The 23,294-nt window shown below is 42.4% G+C and overlaps 1 protein-coding gene across 2 annotated transcripts in view; it reads right to left on the reverse strand.

Moving 5' to 3' along the window:
- The window catches only part of cntfr (ciliary neurotrophic factor receptor), a 275,004-nt gene that overhangs the window by 3,427 nt on the left and 248,283 nt on the right, over positions 1-23,294 (reverse strand). For both annotated transcript variants that reach the window (XM_080477293.1, XM_080477294.1), the window contains 2 exons: positions 8,494-8,562; positions 7,785-7,905 (listed from right to left, as the gene is read on the reverse strand). In XM_080477293.1, the coding sequence (XP_080333419.1) occupies positions 7,785-7,905; positions 8,494-8,562 (190 nt within the window). The remainder of the gene's footprint in view (positions 1-7,784; positions 7,906-8,493; positions 8,563-23,294) is intronic.

Consider the following 23,294-nt stretch of genomic DNA (forward strand, 5'->3'; position numbering starts at 1 on the left):
GTATTTCTGATAGAGCCCATTCACATATTAGAACGGAGCGGAGGTCACCGTCTCTTTTGACCACCGTAATCTGATCAGCCAAAGCTGGAGTTCATGTGACCATTTGTTACAAACTTGAGGACGTTTTTCTAAAAAAAAAGCCTCAGACATTGTGAGACACACTATCGCTCACTAAGACGTCCGTGTCCCACCCAGATCTTTCCACTGTCCTTGGACCAACTTTGGCAAAAGAGTTCAACTTTTCTTCGTCTGTGCCTTTTACTCTAACTGGCTGATTTTATTTCCACAGAGTTTCAATAGTAGACAAAGTTCTGGAAATCCATGAAGGTATTCTATATGAAGTTCACTACAGAACCAACTCGGGCTCCCAGGCAGACCTACAACCAATTAAAAATCTCACATTAACCCCAAGCTTGGCGTGAACTGGTGATCCTGACCTGCAGGCTGGATTAATGAGAGGTTTGTTTTGTGTTTGACGGTGACAAAGTCGTACCAGGACACAATATCATAGCAAGTAAAATATGTTTATTCTATATGCTGGAGTTCTGTGCTGCATGAAAGAGGTCACTCTGCTCCACATGTGGCTTTCAGTATTTAATTCAAAGAGTTTGGCTTCTCCCTGAGGAGGCCTTTCTCCCTCATTAAACACCTGTGGGCTGATCTGTTTAGTCCTCAGTTCTTTAACACCGCAGCCAAATACGAAGAAGCGTCCTGCAGGTATTCTGAGGATTTCAGTAATCGAGAGAACTGAACTTTGATGGTATTTTGAATTTGGACCAAATTTGAAAAAAAAAATGTGAAACATGAATTTGCTTCTACAACTGGACAAAAAAAAAATAAATCTGACCCAGGAACTTGCTAACTGCTTAATAAATATTTCTTGAAATCCTGTGTTTTATCTGGTGTGGAATTTACTTCATCAAGTTGAGTACGACCGGATATGTTGATCCATCTTTCAACATTTCTTCATGGTCAGAATTGAATTGCCGGTTTAGACCGAGCATAGAGGAACCAGAAATCAGCAAAAATCACAATAGAGTTAAGAATTTTTCGATTCGGTTTTGAATGACCTGAAATAGAAATATTGGAATAAATGTTTGATTAAACTGCGCGACTGCTGCAGCTACAGGCAGCACAACAGATATTAAGTTGTGTGTGATGTTTCCCGCTCAGTATAGAACCCGTGGCATTTCTTCTTTTTTCTCTCTCTCTTCGCAGAGAGACAATGATTTCCCTCTTCTTGCAATTAATGACTGTTGTGTAGCACTGCGTTGGGCGTCGGGAGATATTAGAAGGAAGCAGCCAGGTGTGAAATAGCCAGAGAGAGAGAGAGAGAGAGAGAGAGAGAGAGAGAGAGAGAGAGAGGGGACTCATTTAGCATGTTCAGCAGCTCAGCATCAGACTTCCTGCCTGCAGCAAAACACTGCGCTTTGGAGTGGTGAGCAAAATAAAAGTGATGCAGGAATAACGCGCCGGCGACAGGCCGAGACAGTTATAAGGTGTACGCCGGTGTAACAAGCAAGTCGAGGGCAGGGAAAGAGAGGAGACAAGACAATGATGGGATGAGGAGAGAGGATTGATGAGGGGAAGGAGAGACAGAGCAGAAACAACGGACTAAAGGGAAAAGACGATGAAGAGATTCAAACTGCTGAATGAAGTGAACTCTAACTGCCCTGCCAGTTTATGTAATTATGTTGATGTATATATGTAGGGGGGGAAAACACATATGCAGCAAATGCCATCATCCAAAGACTGCTGATGCACAGTATTCTGTTTTGAAGATTAAGTTTAGTGCTTGTTGCCATATTTGTGAGTCGATGGAGACATTTAGGGGTGACCCCCAGTTATGAGCTTTTTATTTATTGATACCCTCAGCACAGAGGGGGGGAAAAAACAACAAGCCTTTTTTCTTTAAATGGCCAAAAGCTTTTGTATCCATGACTGAACCTGTGGTTAGTTGACTCAGTATTGACCTTGGCTGCTACATGTCTTTGCAGAAGGTTGATATATAGAGATCTGTGATGAATTTACAAGACTTACAATGTAAGTAATATTATAAAATGGTTTGTTTTTTATATCAGTGCTCCATGCACGTTCGCGTCCCTTTCTACGATCGGCCTGCGTGTATGTATGCTTACATTTATGCATTGTTAATAAACAATATTATGATTATAAAGCATCAACTCCGATGTATTGTCAGCAGGAATTCACGAGTGAATCAATCATTAGACTGACCCAACCAGTGTAATTTACAATAATACAACCGTGAGAAAAACTTCTTTATAAGAACTAGTAACTATAACCAAGGGAGATCTTATGAGCTAAGACAGACGAGTCGTTGGGAGTCAACAACAAGCAGTCCAGAGGAGTGTCCATAGGAAAAGACACAACGTTGGAAAGCCTGAGCGTGCTGACCTTTTTGTAGGAGTTATTCCATCGTAAACTGTGAACTACACACGACCCTGTTCCTGAAAGACAGTGGCATCAGATCCACAATACTGGACTCTTCCACACAAAGGAAATTAAATTTGATGACGGAACCCGACAAAGGGTTAAAGTGTTGGCGTGGCCTCCACCATCGGAACATTTGAAGCTAAATGATGACGTGTGAAGCGTAGCTGCAAAACAAGTCCGATACATAGAAGGGTCTTCACACATTCTTGGACTTAAAGAATTTGCGTCTGATGTTTATGCACTCAAGTTGTCTCGGGGCTGGTCGCTGTTAAACAAGACCTCCAGGGAAGTCTTACAATCGTCCAAACCATGCGCCACCTTAATGACACTTAGCAATGCCGATGCGTCTCATCAAGCTCCTGAATGCATCCTCACACATGCTCTTGCTGTACTACATGCTGCGAAACAGAAAACTTCTGCATTTAAAAATAGTACCAGTCATGAAATAAATAAGCGGCGATCTCCAGAGTTGCCGGTTTGGTGCTAGACAGTGTCCAGTTTCTGTCTGGGCGAGTGGGCGAGGCAGAAACGCATATCTCAGATGATTCTGACACTGAGGTTGGCTGCAGCCTTTTAAAGCCTCATCTGATCTGCTTTTTACTTCCTGGAATGCGGTCGCCGAGCAGCGGTCTGATCGCGGAGGATGGGATTTCTGGATGTCGACCGTCTGCCACTGTGCTATCCTGTCCATGTGTAGACGGTATGCTGATGCCAAGAGATGAGAAAGCATGAAGTGGGATCTCCCTCCTAATGAAAACGGGGAGGAAGAGGAAGACGCAGGGAGACTCTGGGAAAATGGGGAGTGTGTTTAAAGTCTGAGCTGCACGATCAATACGTTGCAGGAAATCGGTTCATTTACTATTCGGCTGAGTAGTCAGAAAATATTGGTGAACGCGTTGGTGTTAACGAGCGGGTCAGCTGAAAGAAATGCCGGCCCTGCCTGAACTCTTCGTGTTTATTGGCGTGGTCAAAGACAGGAAATCAGATATCTGCCTTGTTTCCCTGCTGACGTCATTCTGCCTCATGTACAGGGAAATACAAACAGAGCGATAGGCTCGGTTTGTAAATTACTGCATAAGCTGCTGAGAGGATTTGGAAATTTTCTACACAATACATCCGTCCATCTTCTACACTGCTTTATCCAAGTTATGATCACAGGGTTCAGAAGTGGATCCCAGCTGGTTCTGGGTGGAGGGAGGATACATCCTGGAGAGGCTGCAGTCCAACAAGGAGAGAGACAGATGGGGCAATGAAGGGTCCCCAATCAACCTCAAATACACGCCTTTTGATTGTTAGAGGGGGACTAGAGTACTGGAGGAAATACATGCATGCGCAGGGAGAACATGCAACTCCACACAGAAGAGCTCAGGCCGGATTTGATCCAGGATCTTCTTGCTGTGAGGGAAGAGCGCTAACCACTACACCATCATTTGGTGCATTATGTTAAAGTGATCGCTGATCAACATCCGAATTCTTTCTTGGCCATTCGCCGCTTTTCTTTTTAACACCACAAGGGGGAGAAACACTGGGGAAATAGTGTATTGCGTCCATCATCTGCAATAGCAGCTTAACTTGAATTAATCTTATCGATTCCAACAGCGCATTTGTTACTGCGTACACAGCGGGAATCAGTCATTCAGCAAACAAACATTTATACAAGAAAGTAGCATGAGGACAGACAAAAGAAGGGAGAGAGAGAGAGAGAGAGAGAGAGAGAGAGAGAGAGAGAGAGAGAGAGAGAGAGAGAACAGGACAAAGACAGTAAGGAGTGAGGCAGGGAGGCGGCAGCTGAGAGTAGGCATGAGGAGAATCCAAATAACCTGTTCTTTCCCTGCTGTGTCCTGAGCGCGAGTGTGTGTGTGTGTGTGTGTGTGTGTGTGTGTGTGTGTGTGTGTGTGTGTGTGTGTGTGTGTGTGTGTGTGTGTGTGTACTGTATTTATTGTGGGGCTGCTTCTATGTGTGTATAAAATTTGTTGGTCGTGTATTGTGCGTCACAAACTTGTGTATTTCTTAGGCATTTGTTGAAAGCCAGGTGTGTGGTGAGCCCTGTGCAGTGCTGCTGCTGTCCAACAGGAGGCAGTGTTGCACTGTGAAACTGTTGAGAACGAGCAGCCAGAGGAAAAGGAGACAAAGAGTGGTAGACGGACAGGCGCTACATGAGCCTGAAGTGAGTTTTAAGACACTTCTTTCATGTGTGTTTACTGTAAAATTCATGTTGCGCAAATGAAAAATAAACAGCTTATCAGTTTCTTGGACATGCAAGAATATTGCTTTGGTTTCAGAAGTGGACTAAACATGAATGTAGATTGAGATATCTTCAGGTTTAAGTAGGCTGCAACTGTTTTTTCTTCATCCTCGATGAGAGTCTGTGAACTTCCCTCACAGGGAGTGCACAACCCAACAACCTCCACTAATCACTGCACGGCTGCAGGCCGGACTCAAAGGAAAAGCAAGAAGACGATGCTGCTGTTTGTGCAGCGAGTGCGCTGCTGTATTTCTTAAAAAAACAAAAAAAAAACCACATTTAGTTTCTTTAATGAGGAGGCTAAATCAACATCTGGCTCAAAATCCCAAGATAAATGTGACAAGTGAGAGTATTATCAGGAGTTATCGGCTCGACTCCCCTGAAGTGAGGCTTGTTTGGAGACCTGTAGTCATCCTGAGGTTTGCCTGATATCAGTGGAGACTTTGGGTGCAACAATAGTTTGAGACCTGCTGTTGGGCAGCCTACTGCTCTTTCACTGAGATGAAGAATAACACATCGTGTCCTCTTTGTTTCAGTGGGGAATTCTGGCTACGGCTTCAAAGTGTGTGGTGGTCCGCCTCGGGGTAGTGCCGCAGAGCCTCGGGGGGGGGGGGGGGGGGGGGGGGGGCACCAGCAGGGAAAAATTAGGGATCATTGAGATGCCTTTTCCCAGCGGGATGTTTCCACTTTCATCATAATTTTTTTTCTACAAAATTTTAACTAAATAAATTTATTGAACGTGTACATTAATTACCAAATAAAAAGCATCTTACCACAACAGGGTGAGTTCTATATTGCTGATAGGCTTCACTAGCTTAACAATGACATCTCATTATTTGAAAAAAAACATGTTATTATTAATGTGGTCCTAGCTCTGGTCGACGGTCTCATCCTTCTAGGATTTGTAAAATGCTATACATATATATATATATATATATATACATGAAGCGGTGTGTGACAGAAGATTTTTAGATTCACAGGGAGCAGGTAAGAAGACGCATCGGCAATGTCAGGAACAAGCTACATTTAATCAGGTCATAAGTGCGTGTCGATTTTTCAGCTTTTTGTCTATTACCAGTCTGAAAGTGCCTGAAACTGCATGTCAGGAAAAGAGCAGCCCAGGGTCATTTTGTTCATGTCTGACTGTAACGTTTTCCTCATTCTGAGCATTCAGCACTAACAACCTCAACAGTGGCATGATGGTTCTTGCACGCGCCGTTGCAATGTGCTCCAGCAGCAACAGCACTATGAGTCATTGCCCGAAGGTCAAGTGTAAGAGGCCACTATTGTGTCACTGTGGAGGAGAGCCACTGTTGTAGATGGTACTCAACGTGCCTGAAGACAAGAATTTACAGTGAGCCGGGTGCGACAGCAGTTTCTTTAGCTTGAGCGCTAGTTAGGACACCTCATACCGGTATTCTATTGCAAAGTGCCTTCATGTGTGCAGGGTTTGAAAACTACATATTGGTACCAGAAGTGCACGCACTGCGTGGAGTATGTACTCAAAGTCAAAAGATTTACATCTCGATAACCAAAGACATCGTTTTTAGCAGTAAAGTAAACCTTTGCAGGCTGTTAAAGGAGCAATCTAATTTAAGCCAACTTTTACTGGCCGAAGGTGTTGAAAGTTGCATCGATGTGGAGGCGAACCGGCGATGGCCTCGCTGTGACATTACTGTAGCAAAAGGGTGCAGGTGCAGAGAAAAAAAACCCAAAAAACAGTTTGGAACTCGCTCAATGGGAATTACGTGAACATTTCAAGGTTTGACCTTTTTGCATCGTCTGCATTCTATTTTCAATAAGAAAATAGAGTATTTGCTTGCTTGGAAGCTGCAGACGCTGTATCTCGCCGGCAGCTGCATTTGCAAGGCAAAACAACTGGACAAATACACATCCTCTCTCATATTGGACTTTCTTTCATTCCCCATGTGCGCCTCGTCTTTGCAATTCCAGTGCGATCTGAAAGCTGCAGATGGAAAAGACTTGAAACGTGAAATGGACGTCTTGTTGTTCGGGGATCATTGGTGTGGTGAGAAATTTTGATTTGACACGTACGCCTCCCTTCATCTCCGCCAAACGGTAAAAAGGTGCCAAGCAGATTGCTCCCAGAGATCGTTTCTGTCCTTGTCCGCGGGAGCATGTGTGTATTCCTGTCAGTCATCGCGCAAAATGTGCTAATCTAAAATTAATTCCATTTAACTGATCGTTCCTCGAGCCTTGCATTGTAATAGCTCCCGTTTTGAAGGTGGAGGAGAGACGTGAGCATTTTGAAAAGACGGGCAAAGACCCCCCCCCCCGTGGCGGCGCTCAGGTGGATGTGCGAGAGGATTTGTCTCGAGGCCGCCGGATCTCGCCGCTTAAGCTATGATAAAACTTCAATGCTATCAAATCCTTGCAATTTAATCATAAAGAAAATTATCAAGCAAACTTAATTTCAAGCATAGCTGATTCGCGGAAAAAAAAATATATAAAAAAATGACTGCGTGACAGCCGTGGGCACGGGGAACAAAGCTAAAGTCATTATCTGAATATTACGCTACCATCACAATGATTTTCTCAGTTGATGGACTACGAAGCTGATAAAAACTAAACAGTAATAAAGAAAAGGTTCCTAATCCATCTACATTTATACCGATCCTTCCCTTCATTGAGTAAACATCCATGTTTAGGGAGTTAATAGAGTATAATTTCCACGGAATCTAAATATACCACATCAGTCGGAAAGAGTTGATTTATAAAAAGAACTAATTGTGTTCTGCCCACGCTAAGTAGGTTAAGATATGAGGTGTCATGTAAAATCTTTAGTGATTATGAGAGAAACACCATTAAGAGGCTGGAGATTAAAAAGAGGTGAGAGAAAATCCACGTGAGGAGGAACGTTTGCTTGGAGAACACGAGAACCCTCACACAGGAAACTGTGTTAGAAACCCTGAAGCACAAAAGTCCAGCATTTTCTCCGCTGAATGAATGAACCTGGTGAGAACACATGAAGAAGCTCAACCAGCAGTCTTCAGCTTTCATAATCTCAAAGCATTGCAAACCACAACGACTGTACGAGTCCCTTTGTCACGGAGACGTAACCTACCGGTAGATACGTCCACTTCGGTTGTGGAGGTGATGGGCAGAGGATCCTCAATCCAGGGTGTGGCATGAACGGCAACGCTCCAGTCGCTCCATGTTCCAATCTCAGTGTCCTTGGCAGCCACCTGGTCAAGGCGAGAGCATTCAGGAAATGAGGAATTCACACCTGTGGCTCAGCTTACGACTAAAAACTGTGGCATTGTGGTGGCACGCTGCTGCATTCGGGTCTATCGTCCCGCCTCATAGATTAATGCTACTTCACAAAACAAACTTATAACGTGAGCAGGGTGCTGCAAGCTGGGGACGGTCTATAGTACCGCTCGACAAAATGTCACTGTTATGCAACCAGACGCTTGCCATTTTTATATTCTCGTCGCCTGCGCTGGCCTCGAACAACCCGTGGGATGCTGTACTCTCTTAAGAATTTGGCAGAATTACCGTAAAGTCACTGAAAGCGTTCGCTCAAAACCGCATGATGGAACGCCGCAAACAGCTGTAACTAATCACAGCCTCGGTGACAGTGACCTTGCTTTTGGATTTCCGGCGACCAAAAATGTCGCGCTGCGTGCCAAATTCCCGGCAGTAGCTTTAGAGATACGTCTTAAACTAGAATGAGACAGATTGCAAAGGCGCATAGCCTCCAGCTTGCTTGTCATCAGCATAAAAACGAGACAAAAACAAAGGCGGGATTGTCTAAAAATCTGACTTGTTACCTGAATGATGTACTCCTTCCCGGCATAGGCATCAGTGATGATATGAGAAATGCTGTCGGATAGCTCCACCTAAACAGGGGAACAAGGAAGGGGTCAGTTTTAGGGTAACTCCATTTGAAATACTGAGCGAATGTGTTTCTCTATTGTAATATCTCAAAGTCAGTAACAGATTTGGTTTATTTATAAACGAAGCTGATATATTTTCTAAACCAGATCCATTTTTGAAGGATTCTCTGATATATAATTTGCTCCAACATTGTGAATTATGTAGATATTCCGCAGAAAAACAGGCACTTATGAGGTCCTAAGTCAACTTTCTGGTCTGGCCGTCCTCGTCTCCTCCCCATAACTCTACCCATGAATTATGTGCTCAGTATAGCAAGCCTAGCTGGAGCTTTTAATGTTTTATGGTGGGAAGATTCGGCTGCGCTGTACTCTATACAACTTTTACGCAGCGATCATTTATTGACGGCACACCTTTCATCATCATTCCGTGCATAGGTCAAGTGAGCAGCTTTCTCCTTGGGATGCTTTACATCTCATTGCTGGACTGACTGAACCTTGATCCCCTCGCAGCTTGCACACTCTCAGACATACCCGCACTCACACACTCATGTAGAACACCAGCAGCATAATTGATGATTATCTCAGAAAGCGTTGGCATCAATGCTACATAATTTTATGACACAATATAATGGATTGCCAGCATTTGAAAGCCTTTTGTGCACACTTTAATTTGCAAAGCAAAACGGGAGAATGAACTAAATGTTTGAGTTACGGGGGGTGGGGGTGCATGCGAGAATGATTTGCCGCTTCGCTGTAATTTATGGTTAGTGCTGTGTGTGCGTGTTTGTTTGCCTTTGGCCCGTGTCTAAAAGACTAAAGACAAAATAAAAGGAGGGAGGGCGCTGCCTTTTTCGTCCATGCTGAAGTGAACCGAGACACACAGGCAGTACAGACCTACACGTATCAAGCTGATACAACCTGAATGAGGAAATCATTATATTGTATAATACATGACATATTAATTGATTCGCTGAGTCAAATGTGATAAACTGAACTTGAAATGTTCTCCAAAAAAAAAAAAATGACTGAAGAGCAGATAATTCTACTCAGTTCATTTATTATGTGCGTCCTTGTAATGAATTGACGACTTAATCTTGATAATTCCGACTCTGCAACAGTATCAGATGTGAAAGCTGTTGACACACATCCAGAATAATTCATCTCAAAATGTTTATCGGCGTCTGAACGCCGCCAACAGCAATGACGCTAACTCCATTTGAAAGGGGAAGCAAATTCAAACATTTGAATAAATGTCATAAACAAGTCCAGCCGCATGAAACAGTCAAAACTCGAGGGGTGAATCCTTCAGCTGCTGTCATTGTTTCTGTCAGTCGAGGCAACACGGCGCCTGCCAGTGGAGTCGCTGCGACGTGGGAACATTGTGCTTTCTCTACAGCGAAGTATGACAGGTGAGGCCTGGAGCGGGCGGATGATCAGAGAGGTTGTGAGTAAGCCCACAGTTCAGCAAGATTATCTCATACAAAAGAAAGCGTGAGCAAGCCAAGCCTCCCCTGATAACGCCCGCGTGCAGTCCAGAGAGTGTGGGAGGTCAAACATCGACCTGGCAATGTATGGATTTGAAAGTTTAACTCTCCACCTAAGACCTTCTTTACAGGAGAGGAGATGCATGATGAATATGTTCAGGGTTTCTCTACAGTGGCGCTGCACTTGGCTGTTCATGATGTACGTTATGGAAGAAGGTTGTTATTTTATGCTTGCTCGCCTTTTATACACCCTCATTCCTCAGTCATCAACAGTTTCAGCTATTTAACATTCCCATGGCCCACTTGTTGGGCCCAAGCTCAGTGGATGATGCTTCGGTTGGTTTTGACCTAATATAGGGTTAAAAACATGTTCAGACAGCGAGAAACCTGACTTCAATCCATCTTGCTCCCGGAGATAATATTAAACGAAAAGTCTGCGAAGCTGCGATACGATTTGATCACATTCTTCATCGCTTTCAAGATTTCTGATGCAGACTGACCCTACTGACCCAATATATCAATGATAACCTAATTATGGCTCACACAAACAGCTATTTATACATCAGAGAACAAACTATTTATAGTGTAAAACGGGAAAATGTACACCTACTCTAACACATCAGTCACAAATAAGTAGTGCAAGTGAGTTCTTAGCTCATATCGCTCTGACCTGGCTATCATAGCGAGCACTGAGCTCTCTGGATTTATTTCTTTAAGCAACAATACATTGTTTCTATATATTTTAGATAGTTAGAAAAACACAACTATGCATGCTGAATCAAACTCATAATGTAACTTTGCCGGCAGTTTTGATCGTGTGAGCCTCTCTTCATTTTATGTGTGAAAAACAGAACATTTTCGTAGCATTTGGTGTGCTCGGAGCCACGGAAAACGAAATCTTTAGAAAACAGCTCCCAAGAGGGAACTTTTTGAAAAGACTCAGTGGAAACCCTATCCGTGGAAATGGAAGAACATTTTCTCAAAGTGCTGCAACTCCGCATGCACACCACAGCTGTCGTAAATTGTTATTCTGCGCATGCGTGAGTAGATAATCAATAACAAAAATGGCGGCCTCCAGAGTGTCATGACTCCCAGTCCATATTCTCCTGGGACTTGGTAGTTTTATAGTTGAGGGTCACCCATAACCCGTAAATTCAACTTTGTCGTCTGTCCGTACGAATGTCTGTGAACTCGCCATTGTTTTATCTTGGCAACGCATTGTTCTCTCTGTGTGTGTGTGTGTGTGTGTGTGGGGTCAACAGCCAACAACGCCAACTTGTGGCCTGGCATGCAAACTATATTTCTGCCATTTCCGTTTAAATACAGATTGCTTTAAAAAGTTGCAGCGTAAATGCAGAACATTACAAAAACCAAAGAACAAAAACGGTGCATTTTCACTTCAAACGTTGTGTAATTGGGCTTTGAGTCTGCTGATGTGCAGCACCAGGAGCCTGTGATTTGACACGGCCTTTATCAAATTGATAATGTCAATAAATACGTGGCGTGGAGTAAACCCGGTACAAGCTACGAGAAGAAAGTCACATTTTCACTACAAAAGAGCTACAAAGATTTGTTTAACCCCATCATTGATGGCGAACAGCCCAAACGGTAACGTTATGACATTAGGATATGAAGAGGCGTAACGGGCTCCCACATCCTGATGAGACCAGGATCCCCGCACAGCGCTTTACAGTCTTTTGCCCACCGCTGATTGAAGTTTCCCCTGAAAACATGCAAACCTGTGGGCAACTGTCCAAAAAACCCCGCACTTCCTCTCTTCTCCTGTAATCTCTCTCTCGTCGCTGCTCGCCCTCTCCACGAGGCTGACCCTCTACTTTCAACACCGACTCCCTCTATCTGCTCTCATGCTTTGTCTCCCTCCCTTCCTCCCTTCCTCCCTCCCTCCCTCCTTGTGCGTTTGGAAGGAAGTACTGTCTTTATCTCCTAAGCGAGCTCTACATTTATAGGCTTAATTTCATTAGTGGAATGCAATAACGACGTCATCCCAGCGTGTGTGTGCGCTGCATCCTTCTGCGTGCTGTCGCGCACATGTGCACCGGCTATGAAGCTAAATCTTCCGCTGTTTGGACGTATCCAGACCGGCATATCTGCCCTTTGCTTCTATCAACACGATTTCCACTCCTGCATACAAGCAAACCCTAGGAAATTTAGTCATACACTCATCCGTGTGTGTTTTATCTTGGTATTCAAAAACACTTTGTATTTTTTGTGTGTGCATGCACTTTTCCTCCCATGACCGCTGTAGTATTGTTCGCAAGTCTGAACTGGAACTGCTGCATGCGTGTGTGTGTGTGTGTGTGTGTGTGTGTGTGTGTGTGTGTGTGTGTGTGTGTGTGTGCGTGCGTGCGTGTGCAAACTACATGCATGTGTATGGGCGGCAGTGAATATGGAGTAAACAGCTTGCAGATAAACATTTCCAGGGAGATGGATGCTGTGCTGCGTTGCCAAGTGGCTAAACAGGGAGCAGTGAGCGCAGCACTTAATATCACGTAGCGGAGGAAGCAGGCGGGGCTGGAGGTGGGCCTGGATGGAAGGAGATTGCCTTTCGGAGAGAGACTGTGCTGATAGCTGCCAAAAACACACTGTCAGATCCTTCACGCGGCGACACCAAGTCCTTGTGCCGGTATATTTACATATCGCTCCGCGTACGCGTGAGAGTGTGCGTATTTACATTTTTCGTCGGGCCGATTTATTGTAAATAAAGCTGCTCAGAGCCGCAAGGAGTGTTCATTAAAAGTGTTTCGCCGCTCATTAAACGCGGATGTGAAAATGTGCACATTACACAGACAAAGAAGCAGCAACTCACACCCACACGCAGACAAATAAACACAATACCACCCTAAACAGCCAAATATTTACCTCACCATAATCACATCTCATTAACTCAGTGTAAATATACCGTAGTCAGGAACCTCTGGACGTAATGTGATAAATGGAAAAATGATTTTGCCCAAGAAGATTGGCCACAAAATGGTCTGTTTGGAAAGTAAAGACTAAATAGGCACTAAATTCTCTCATTTCATGCATAAAACCACACATCTCTTTGCTGCAAAGAGACCATGGGCGGGTGAAGGTTGGAGGATGAACTGAAGCAGCAGGTGCTGATGCTGGAAGTGATACAAGCTTTCAGCTGCTACAACATTTAAAGCACAGTTATTTATAATTCAAACTGAATTTCACACGTCCAGAGAATTATCACTTCAAACGATGTCATGACTTTTACCATCCGGGCTGATATCTGCAACCTGATTTCAAGTAGCCATATAGACTTATAATAAAACTAAGAATATCTTTAATCAAGTCTCAGGGTGCACAATAACCAAGAAATGTGAGTTAAATTAACATGAAATTATGGGTAATTAATGGTATCTAATGCTGGAGTTTAAAGTTGATAGAATAATATTATACGTCTTTTTCTTATTTTTAGTTTTTGAGTCAAAAAAATGATAAATAATTACTGAGCAGATGGTAAAACTATTAATTATTTAACTAAAACACATCTGTTAAAATATCATTTTTTGCAAGTGTAATTAAAAAAATGTTCAAGTAAACTACCAAGTACAAAACCATGTCGATATGACTGTTACAGGTTATATATAAAGACTTTTTATAGACTTATTTTCACTGTAAAAATTAAATCATCTCACTAACAAGAATCAATTATTATTCAAGTGAAAACAGAAAACTTTTTTTTAAATGTGGCTCTGAGAGACAGAAAACAAAACTCCAGAGTCACATAAATAGTTCACTGTCACCCGTGATAGCGATCCGTGCAAATTGTTTTCTGCTCATGTGTATCTGACTTCATGACAAAAACAAACAACCGCACCCACTAGTGGCTCTGCGAGTAAACTACATCCTTTTCGACCTTTTTGATGTCGTCGTGCAAACAAGCGTCATTTTCAAAATGCTGCTGGGTAAACCTAAAACTTTTTGGAAACGAAAAACTATACATTTTCCCTTTAAACAAAGTGTAAACAGGGCCTTATGCTAACTATAATGATATTTTTTTATACATTTGACTTCAACAGATTTGTGTCATTTTTATTTGAATCAACCTCAGCTTTCAAGTATATTTGATTTCACAAAGCAGGGTTTTAGGCTGCGTCCCCGACATGAAAAATCTTGGCTTTGTCTATAACCATGGGACGCATTTTCATAGCAAGCGATTTCAACATGAAAATTGGACCTGAGCCAGAGGAAGAAGTTCTGCTTTTGTTTTTGTTTCAACTGCACAGTATGTGATTGAGTTCAAAGTAGATTTCAAAAGTAGCTTTTACTTTTTAAAGTTTCCACAATGCATCCCGGAATTGGTTGAGCACGAACGTTCACACATGAAGTGGATTTCCTGACCTATAAATTCAACTTTTGACTTTCCTATTTAGTAAGCTTTTTTTGTTTTTCTATCGTGAACTTTTTGACTGAGTTGAGAGCCAATTCTTTTAACAAAAAAGTGTTGTTCTTGGCTACAAATATGTAATTTGTATCGAGTTGAAAGCTCAGGTTACAATTCTGGGCTGAATGCTACATTGGAAAGTGATGCAGCCTCTGATCTGGGACTTGGCTTTTCAACCTAAGAATATGGACACACCTCCAGGATTTGATAATAAAAAAAAAAAATGTACATATTTTTTTTTCAAAAAGGTTCAGTGAATTTAAAAAAGGAGATTGTTCCCGATTGGCTGAAAGGTGAGAGAGAGACAGCATCTCTTTCATAAGAAGTACATTACTGAAGATCAAAGTGCGACACTCAGCACATTCCAGCTGTTATTCTTTGACGAGGCGTCTCATTACCTACATGTTCCTACTGTTTGAAATACACAAGATGCTTTTTGATGCACACTTTGTAGATCATTTCTGTAGGCAGAAATCATTCATGGCAGTAAAAAGGACAAAGATGAATGCTGAGGAGAAGTGTAGCTTCTATTTATAAACAATATACAGTATAGAGTATATGTGCCTGGCAGGAAGATAATGTAGACACACACACACACACACACACACACACACACACACACACACACACACACACACACGGAGTGACAAAATCTTAGAAATTCCTCCCCCCCCCCACACACACACACACACACACACACACACACACACACACACACACACACACACACACTCCCCATGAACATCCACACAGCTCCAGACAATGTGGGGGGCAGAGAGAGGAGAAGTGAACATTCCTCTGGGATTGCATAAGGAACTGAGAGAAAAAGAAGTGACCCTTTACTCCTCACACATCCCTTCTCTCCTCAGTCCTTTCTTGTTTTTTGTGTCTCCCGCCTCCTCTTTCTTCTGCCCTCTTTAATTGCTCTCCCTCTGATCCTGCCTGCTCGTGTTTACTGTTGCAAAAAGTTCAAATTACTTTGCTTGTAGGATCAATAAAGTTTTAACTCATCCGAGCTCACACGGACTCACATTTATTCATTAGCTAAAACAAAAAAGACAGAGCCATGGTTTCTTAGAGCAGAACAGAGTTGGATTACAAGTTAAATCCAATATATTTGATTATGTTTTCTTGTATAAAAATGCTAAAATAACTATGTTCTAAATCAAAACTATGAAAATAACTATTAATGTACACTTGCTAATTCTAACATGAGCTAAGTTGAAGGTGATGATGAGCATAGTCAGCTATGGAAACTAGCTAATATGGAACATTTGTTATTGCATTTTAGTTATTACATCTATTTATTATAGATTTAGCATTTCATCTTGGAACAAATAAAACTGAATGTTCCCTCAGATTGCTTTCAAGAGCTCCGTTTTCAGGTCAAACCCAACAGCCTTACCCAAGCTTTTGTTAGAATAACAGCAATTTGTTTTTGTAATTAAAGATGGTCAATGTGAAATTAGTTGAATAATCAAGATCTTGCATTGTTTACTTTGTAATATGTGTCAGCTAGAGAGAGGGGGGTAAGGGCATCACAATAAGCAGAACATAAAGAAGGGCAGAGAGAAGAAGTGAAATGAAGAGGCGGAGAAAAAAGAGATGGTCTGAGGACGCAAAATAGACGGAAAAGCAGAGAGAGGGAGACATGGGGGGAATTGGCGTCGGTGGTCAGATCTAATCCAGTGAGCATGTCTGTTGTCCTGGAAAGGAAACCCAATTATATGGCACTTCCACTGGCCCGATGGCGCTCTGTGTGTATGTGGGTGCGCGCGCGTGCGCGGCGAAGGTTGGTCTCATTAGGTTGACTGACAGCTCCCATTTTTCCGCCATGCTCTCCTCCCATTTGAGAGCACACACACTCACACTCACACACAGACACTCACGCAGACATGAATGCCGGGTCCAGGGGTAATTTCTCAGACAGTATTTCTCTCTTTGAAGCCCCAATCGCCATAGCAGCAATTACTGTAAAAGGGAAGCTCCAAAAACCCCCCCTGGAAGCCAATCGAAAAAACACGAACTAGAGCTTATGCCATTTGGACAACATACTGGGCCGAGGTGACTCAGCATTTACTTCGGGATTAAGCAGTCATGTCAAGAACATGAAACACGAACATGCGAGGAAGTGAGAATTGAAGTTCACCTCCTACTGTGTCGACTCAAAAATCCCCTTCAGCGTTTCCACGGGTGTTCAAGGTGTTTGGATCGCGAACAAATGACTCTAACAGCTCTTTTACTGCCACACACATCGAGTGATGCCTGCAACAGTGAGTTCTGCACTTTACACTCTGGAGAGCACATAAAATTTAAATGTGCTGAAACGTTCAACTTCAAGCTTTTTTTTTTTGGGTCAAATATTTGCAGTGAAAAGTTTAATGTGCATGGAAAGCTGAAGGGGTACAATTTCATAGAGTAAAATAGAATTAAATGTGAACCTTAAATTATTTAATTTCCCAGACTTTTGTGTTACTTTTATGTACTGAGTATGGATGTGTTATTTAAAAACAAACAAACAAACAAGGAATTCATGTTGTGTCAATTAAAAAAGGCAATTTCTTTTCTTTTTTTTTTAACATGTTCGGAATAAAAATGTAATCATTCATTCATTTACACACACGTGTGTGTCCATATAATTTCTTAAGCAAAATGCCCCTGAAAACAAGTCGCAATCAATTCAACCCAAACTTAAGTGAAGTGACATTATGAGGTGGGTGAATTGAAATCAGAGGAAAATGTGAAAAGAAATGCATCACATTTCGATTTAAAAATTTCAACAGTAATCAAAGCACTTTAAGATTTTAATTTGAGGACCTAAAGGTCATTGTTGGTGCATATTTATACTTTTTTTTTTTGGATTATTTATAAAGCATTGTCTATTAAGGCTTGAAATACTAAATTATGTAATAGATATTTGAACATCACAGAACTTCCCTCAACCTCTCTTTCAAAACAAATAGTATACATTTTGCTTGTAAAGCTTGTATGCTTTTTATGTTTTTCACTTCTTAAAACAAAAGTTACTTCTGCCGTCATTCTTCCTTGTATCTTCTTAATACCCAGAACACCACCTGCCCTTCTATCTCTTGAACTAATGGCCACGGTGGGGCAGTGGTTAGTCCTCTCGCCTCACAGCTGGGCCTCTGGAGTTCAGAATGTTCTCTGGTTTCCTGCCATAGTCCAAAAAGACGCATGCGAGGTAAATCGGTGACTGTAAATTGCCTGTGGGTGTTGATGTATGAATGTGTGTGTGCATCTGCCTCTCGTTGTTCGCCCCATGATGGCCTGGCAACCTGGGTGTAGTCTTCCCCCATAGTTAGCTGGGCTTGACTCTGGCGCCCTGCGACGACCCTGAACGCTGCAGAAGATGGATGGATGGTATTTAAAAACCCACAGTGGTAAGCGGTTGGCAGCAGGATGCAAACGTGACTGAATCAGGCTAACTGGACGGAACTGGATGTTTTGTCGTCTATCCAAGTGGCCTCATCAGGTCATGCCGGTCCATCCTGGCTATTCTAACTAAATGTTGAGGAGCTGAGGTGTTTAAACTCCTCAAGTGTGTCACCCAAGGTTGTCTATATGAATGGTCTAAGGTTTCTTATTTTATTGGCCATAGGTCCCGAGTTGAAGCTCAAAGATAATCTATTTTGTTTTAACGACCTTCATCGTGGTCGTTAGAGTCACACAAGGTCAGGTGGGGTCCAGAAGTGGTGGTTTGTGATTGACCGTGACCCTTTGAGGCTGAATTAGAGAAGTTGTTGGGCAGGGAAGAGAGAACAAAGTTGTAAATGGGGGAGAGATTGTGTCGTAAACCTCCTCGTCTGTTAAGGGAAGTTTCACACACATGGCTTCTTTTAGCCCCCTCTTGACCCGTCTGTCTTCTCCGTCCATTAGTCTCTTGAAAGGAGAGCAACTGTTCCTTGAGACGTGAAAAGAGAGCCGAGTCTGGACATGTGGAGTTTAGCTTTTCAGTGTTGGGGCACATTTGTTCAGTGATTGTTAAATTTCACCAATATGATGGTTATTACACTGTACGGCACACACAAGGTTGCTTCTCTCAGAGTATTGTGTGGTCCTTTAGCTGTACCAGGTTCTGTCTGGGTAAGGCAAAAAAATAATCTTCCAAGACATATGAGCAAGTTCAACTGACCTGATGCAACTGACACGACTGCTCCGGTGTTTTCTACCAGGACTAATGGGAATATACACAGAGAGACTTACCATTTGTCCTGTTTAACTCAGAATATAGGCTTCTTCAGTAAAGTGCCGCCAAGAGATAAAAGCCTAGTGGTTAAAAAAATCTTAAAATGCAACTTTTACAATCAGATCAACTAAGGCCCAGTTCACACAACAATGTTTTCAAGTCAAAGCGGATGACTGTTGTTGAGTTTTGGGTGTCTCTTTACACAACATTGCTTGGATCCACTGAAAACGGCTCCCAAGGTGGAACTTTTCAAAACGGCTCCAACTCCGTCGCAAACTCAAAAACAATGCTTTTTCACTTGAAACGTTGCGGTGTAAACGGGGCCTGACATTCCTCTTGTGAAGTTTTATTTCTCATATTAAAAATGGGTGACAATTGATTGACAAATTCAAGAGATTTTTGCTGCGTGAGAACCTTTGAGTAGTGGAACTATTAAACGTTTGTTTTGCAGAGAATTGTCCTGTCCAACGGTGACTAGTGTGAGTATACTGGATTAACAATGTACATGCATGCCTTTTGGAAAATTGTGTTTAAACTGTACAAAAAAACCAACAAAACAAACATATTACAGTGACTGTAATATTCATGTTCACTTTGAACAATAGGTCAAAAAGAAGGTTTTCAAATGGCTACCAGTCTTTGGGCTTTTGCAGTTTGCATCTGCTGGGATGTCTTCATCAGGACAATGCTGACACAGCACACACGTGTGTCCCTGACAGCAGACAGGAGTGTACTGAATGTGTATGACAGCCCGGGGGATTGACAAGGTGATACAGAAATCAATGGATGCAGAGGAGAGAGCAGTGGCCCCATTCATCTTCATCCACTGGCACACAGTGAGACATCCAAAGCACTACAAATAGAACATGCTGAAATATTCCACATGCAGTCTGGGAAGCAGACAGGAGATAAGAGAGCTCTATCTCCGATGATTGGTCTACTGCGTCCCTGCAGTGATGTTCAACAGAAAGAGCCACTTGGCTTTTTCTTGGAAATGCTCTCCCTCTCCCTTTGGTGCAGTTTCTATGGAAAACGTTCACATTTTATTATCTACAGGTTATTAAATATTTAATTCTAATGCAGTTCTCACTGAAAATTAACATAAAGCCAACACGCTGCAGTTTCCACTAAATGCATATCAGTCAGCAAAATGTACTTTAATGCACTTTGACAAATGATAGCTTTCATATATGATGGTGTGTGTGTGTGTGTGTGTGTGTGTGTGTGTTAGTGTGTGTGTGTGTGTGCGTGTGTGTGTGTGTGCGTGCGTGCGTGTGTTGGGATTTGATAAATGATCTGTCTATGGGGGTGTCCTTTAGGTGGGATGTTTTCCCCAAACAAGGTCTAAACATTTATCATGTGCACCCATTGATACAAATGGATGGCTTGAGGGTGGAATGGTTAGACAGGTGGCTTAATGCATCGGTGGAGGGAAGTGTGTATGGATGGATGGATGGATGGATGGATGGATGGATGGATGGATGGATGGATGGATGGATGGATGGAGTGGGAGATGGTGAAACCGTGATGTTGAGAGGGAGAAGTGTCAGTGAACGGTAGGAGTGAGAAGTGAAAGCATGTGGAAAACACAGGCAAAGCAGTTTACAGGGAGTTAAAGTTAAAGGGGGAGAGAAAAGGCAAACATGAGGGAAACATTGTTGAAATTAGCTAAATCTGTAAGAATTCATTTTCTGTTCATGAGCTGGAGACTGATTTCTATTGAACTTGTTGCAATCCTAACCAAAGACATGCAAAAAAAAAGGAACATGCAAAGAAACATTAGCAGGTGCTGTTAAATACATTCGTTGTATAAGTGAATCCATCCTCACACACTAACATCCGTCTATCTATAGGACAGTAGACTACAACTTACATACAGCGTTTGTCAAAAATAGCATCAGGCAGCAGAAAACTGGGAACATGAATACACATGCAGTGAACGTTAACAAGGCCTCTTTTGGTCACTTTAAGACACAAATATGTTTGGTACGTTTTACAAAAACAACACAGAAACAGATCTAATAATTATGCTTCAAATAAACAATGTTACTTGAAAACTTCTGGTTTTTACAAGAGCTTTTAGCACATCCTCTACTACATCCATATCTGCTATTAACAATAACATTGACATTTCCCCTCCTTATACTGTTCTATGGACACTACAGGTTACCAAATGTACCTCTTCATTCTACTATGTGGAGTAAAGCTCTTTTATCAAACATCTATGGGACCAATGGAAACACAGGTATTAATCCTTGTTGGACAACACTAAAATACAACGATTTATATTGCGAGGGCTTGCTCTGTGCTCCACAATGTGACAGATTCATGTTCCCACAGCAACAGTAGCACAAGAGCATGCACATCAAGCACACACACTCACACACGCAGCTCATAGCTCACTATTGATTCACCTAAGTGCTCGCAGGATGAGAGTGACTTCTGGCAAACATACACAGCCCATTATTACGTGGCTGGGTCGGGAGTATGGATGGAGGGGTGAGGAGGGGGGAGGAAGGGCAGACTGATAACAAAGTGAAACGACACGTAGGGGGAGTGACTGTGGGATAAAAATGTGAAACATGAAAATAATAGGGGGAGAGAAGGTGACAAAGACAGTGAGGTGGCGAAGTGAGGGATGGGAGAGAAAGTTTGTAGCATGTTGGACAGAAGAACAGTGGGAGGAACAATGTTTGATCAAAAAATGAGAGGCGAAGCATTGCTGAGGAAATGGACGCAGATTAAGGAAGGACACATTATTCTGTGATTCCACTGCTTGATTTGTTATGTTGGTTATGTGTGTGTTCACCTGTCTTCGGCAGCAGAAGACACCTCCAACAACTATTTTGCGCAGTAAATAGATGCTACAAACAAACAAAAAAACTAACTTACAGAATGATACTACCTCAATTAAAATCATAAATGGTACATAATGTCTGCAACAGTGACAAAAATAAGCATCTCAAACAAATGAGATAACAACAGAAACGTTATTTTCGCATCGATGTTCACACTTATTTCTCACTAATAAAATGCAGGGAGGATGGCGTTTTTCTGATGTTCTTATGTAGTAGAAGACGCTCAGACTTCTTCCATGTCATGTTTCCCAGTCAGCACACAGCAGGGTGAAAAGCCGACGGCGCATTTACTGAACCGAGCCTTTTACCTCAGTGTCAAGTTAACTAGTTTGTGAAATAAACAACACCTCAATAAGTCTCCCATTTCCCCTGGTATGTTTGCTTGTTATCTGTCCATGCTTTTAGGGCTGTTGCCACATTGACCACGTGTCATTACTAATCGCCGTATTTATGTAATCCATTACCTTGATGCGCCAACTCAGCACTAACAAATTTAATCGGCCATTATATTGGTTATCCAAATCTTTTTATTCCTGATATTGAATTGGCCCACAAAAAAAATCTATATCGGTCGATCCCGAGTTCTGCCCATGTTCCTCCTGTTCCAGCAGTCCTGCTGCTGGGTTGTTGCCCTCTTTTGCCCTCCTCCATGTCTACTGGTGCCCTGGCCAGTATCTCCTCTTTGCTCTAGATGCTGGTATGGGAGCAAACCTTGTGGCCACTACACGTATGGATGTACAATACTGCAGTACTTGTGTGGAATGAGCAGCTTCAGTGGGATGATAATACCACATGCAGACACAGGGAAAATATAAAATCATCAAAGTATCAATCACATCAAATGTTTCTTTTCTTCTTCTTCCGAACAGATGCTTTTTTTACTGTATGAAATAAAGACATGAAAAGCACAATCGTCGCTGTCATGTTCTAGAACCACCTGCTCCTTCCATGGTGCGTCATCCTCGCAGCCATTCGAGATGCAGCATTTTAAGGCCTTGGAACGGCTTGTGAACAACAACAGCCATGTTCAGCCCTTTCAGCTGGCTCCTCATCCTCACCAACATGATCACCAAAGCACTGATTACTGCACGCACTCGACGTTTTACTGGCTCCGTCTGGCGTCTGCAGATCACGTCCAACATGTCCCTTGTGCTTGTGAGGCCCCTTGTGCTGCTCTTAAGCATGGCACAAGGAGCTCAATATTCATCTCAGAATATCAGATAATATCTGTTTTTCAGACCTATTTCCAAGGGGAGAGAAAAAAAAAAAAAAAAAAAAAGCCCTCCTCACAATAAAACCAATGTGTTATCGTTGCAAATGACAAAATCCAATTATATGTTTCAGTGATAACTTTGATAATGGGTTTGTGTTGTTTGCATTCACATGTCCATGCATGCATATTAGTAATGGGGCAGTATTTGCATGCAAAGTAATTTCAAGAACAAGAATGTGCGTAACTACGGTTTGTCTGTATTTATTTATATGCATGCCAGCATCTGAGAGTGTACGTCTGTTTTCCTGTGCAAGGGGGTGTCTGCTTGGAATCGTGCGTGTTTTCAGCTGACTGGAGTTCAGCATCACCCCCAAAGGGCAATTACAGCGCAGCAGATGCAGTTTCATAGCGCGGGGGAGAATATTGAGCAATCTGAAATTGTTCTTATCACAGTTACTGGACCATTACTTTAATTGCTGTGAGAGTTTGAGTTTACGTCTCGGTGAGGGGATTGTGAGGGAAAACAACACAGTCACAAAGCCACGGGAAACTACAC

The sequence above is a fragment of the Lipophrys pholis genome (assembly GCF_963383615.2).
Source record: "Lipophrys pholis genome assembly, chromosome: 12".
In the NCBI taxonomy this organism is placed as follows: Eukaryota; Metazoa; Chordata; class Actinopteri; order Blenniiformes; family Blenniidae; genus Lipophrys; species Lipophrys pholis.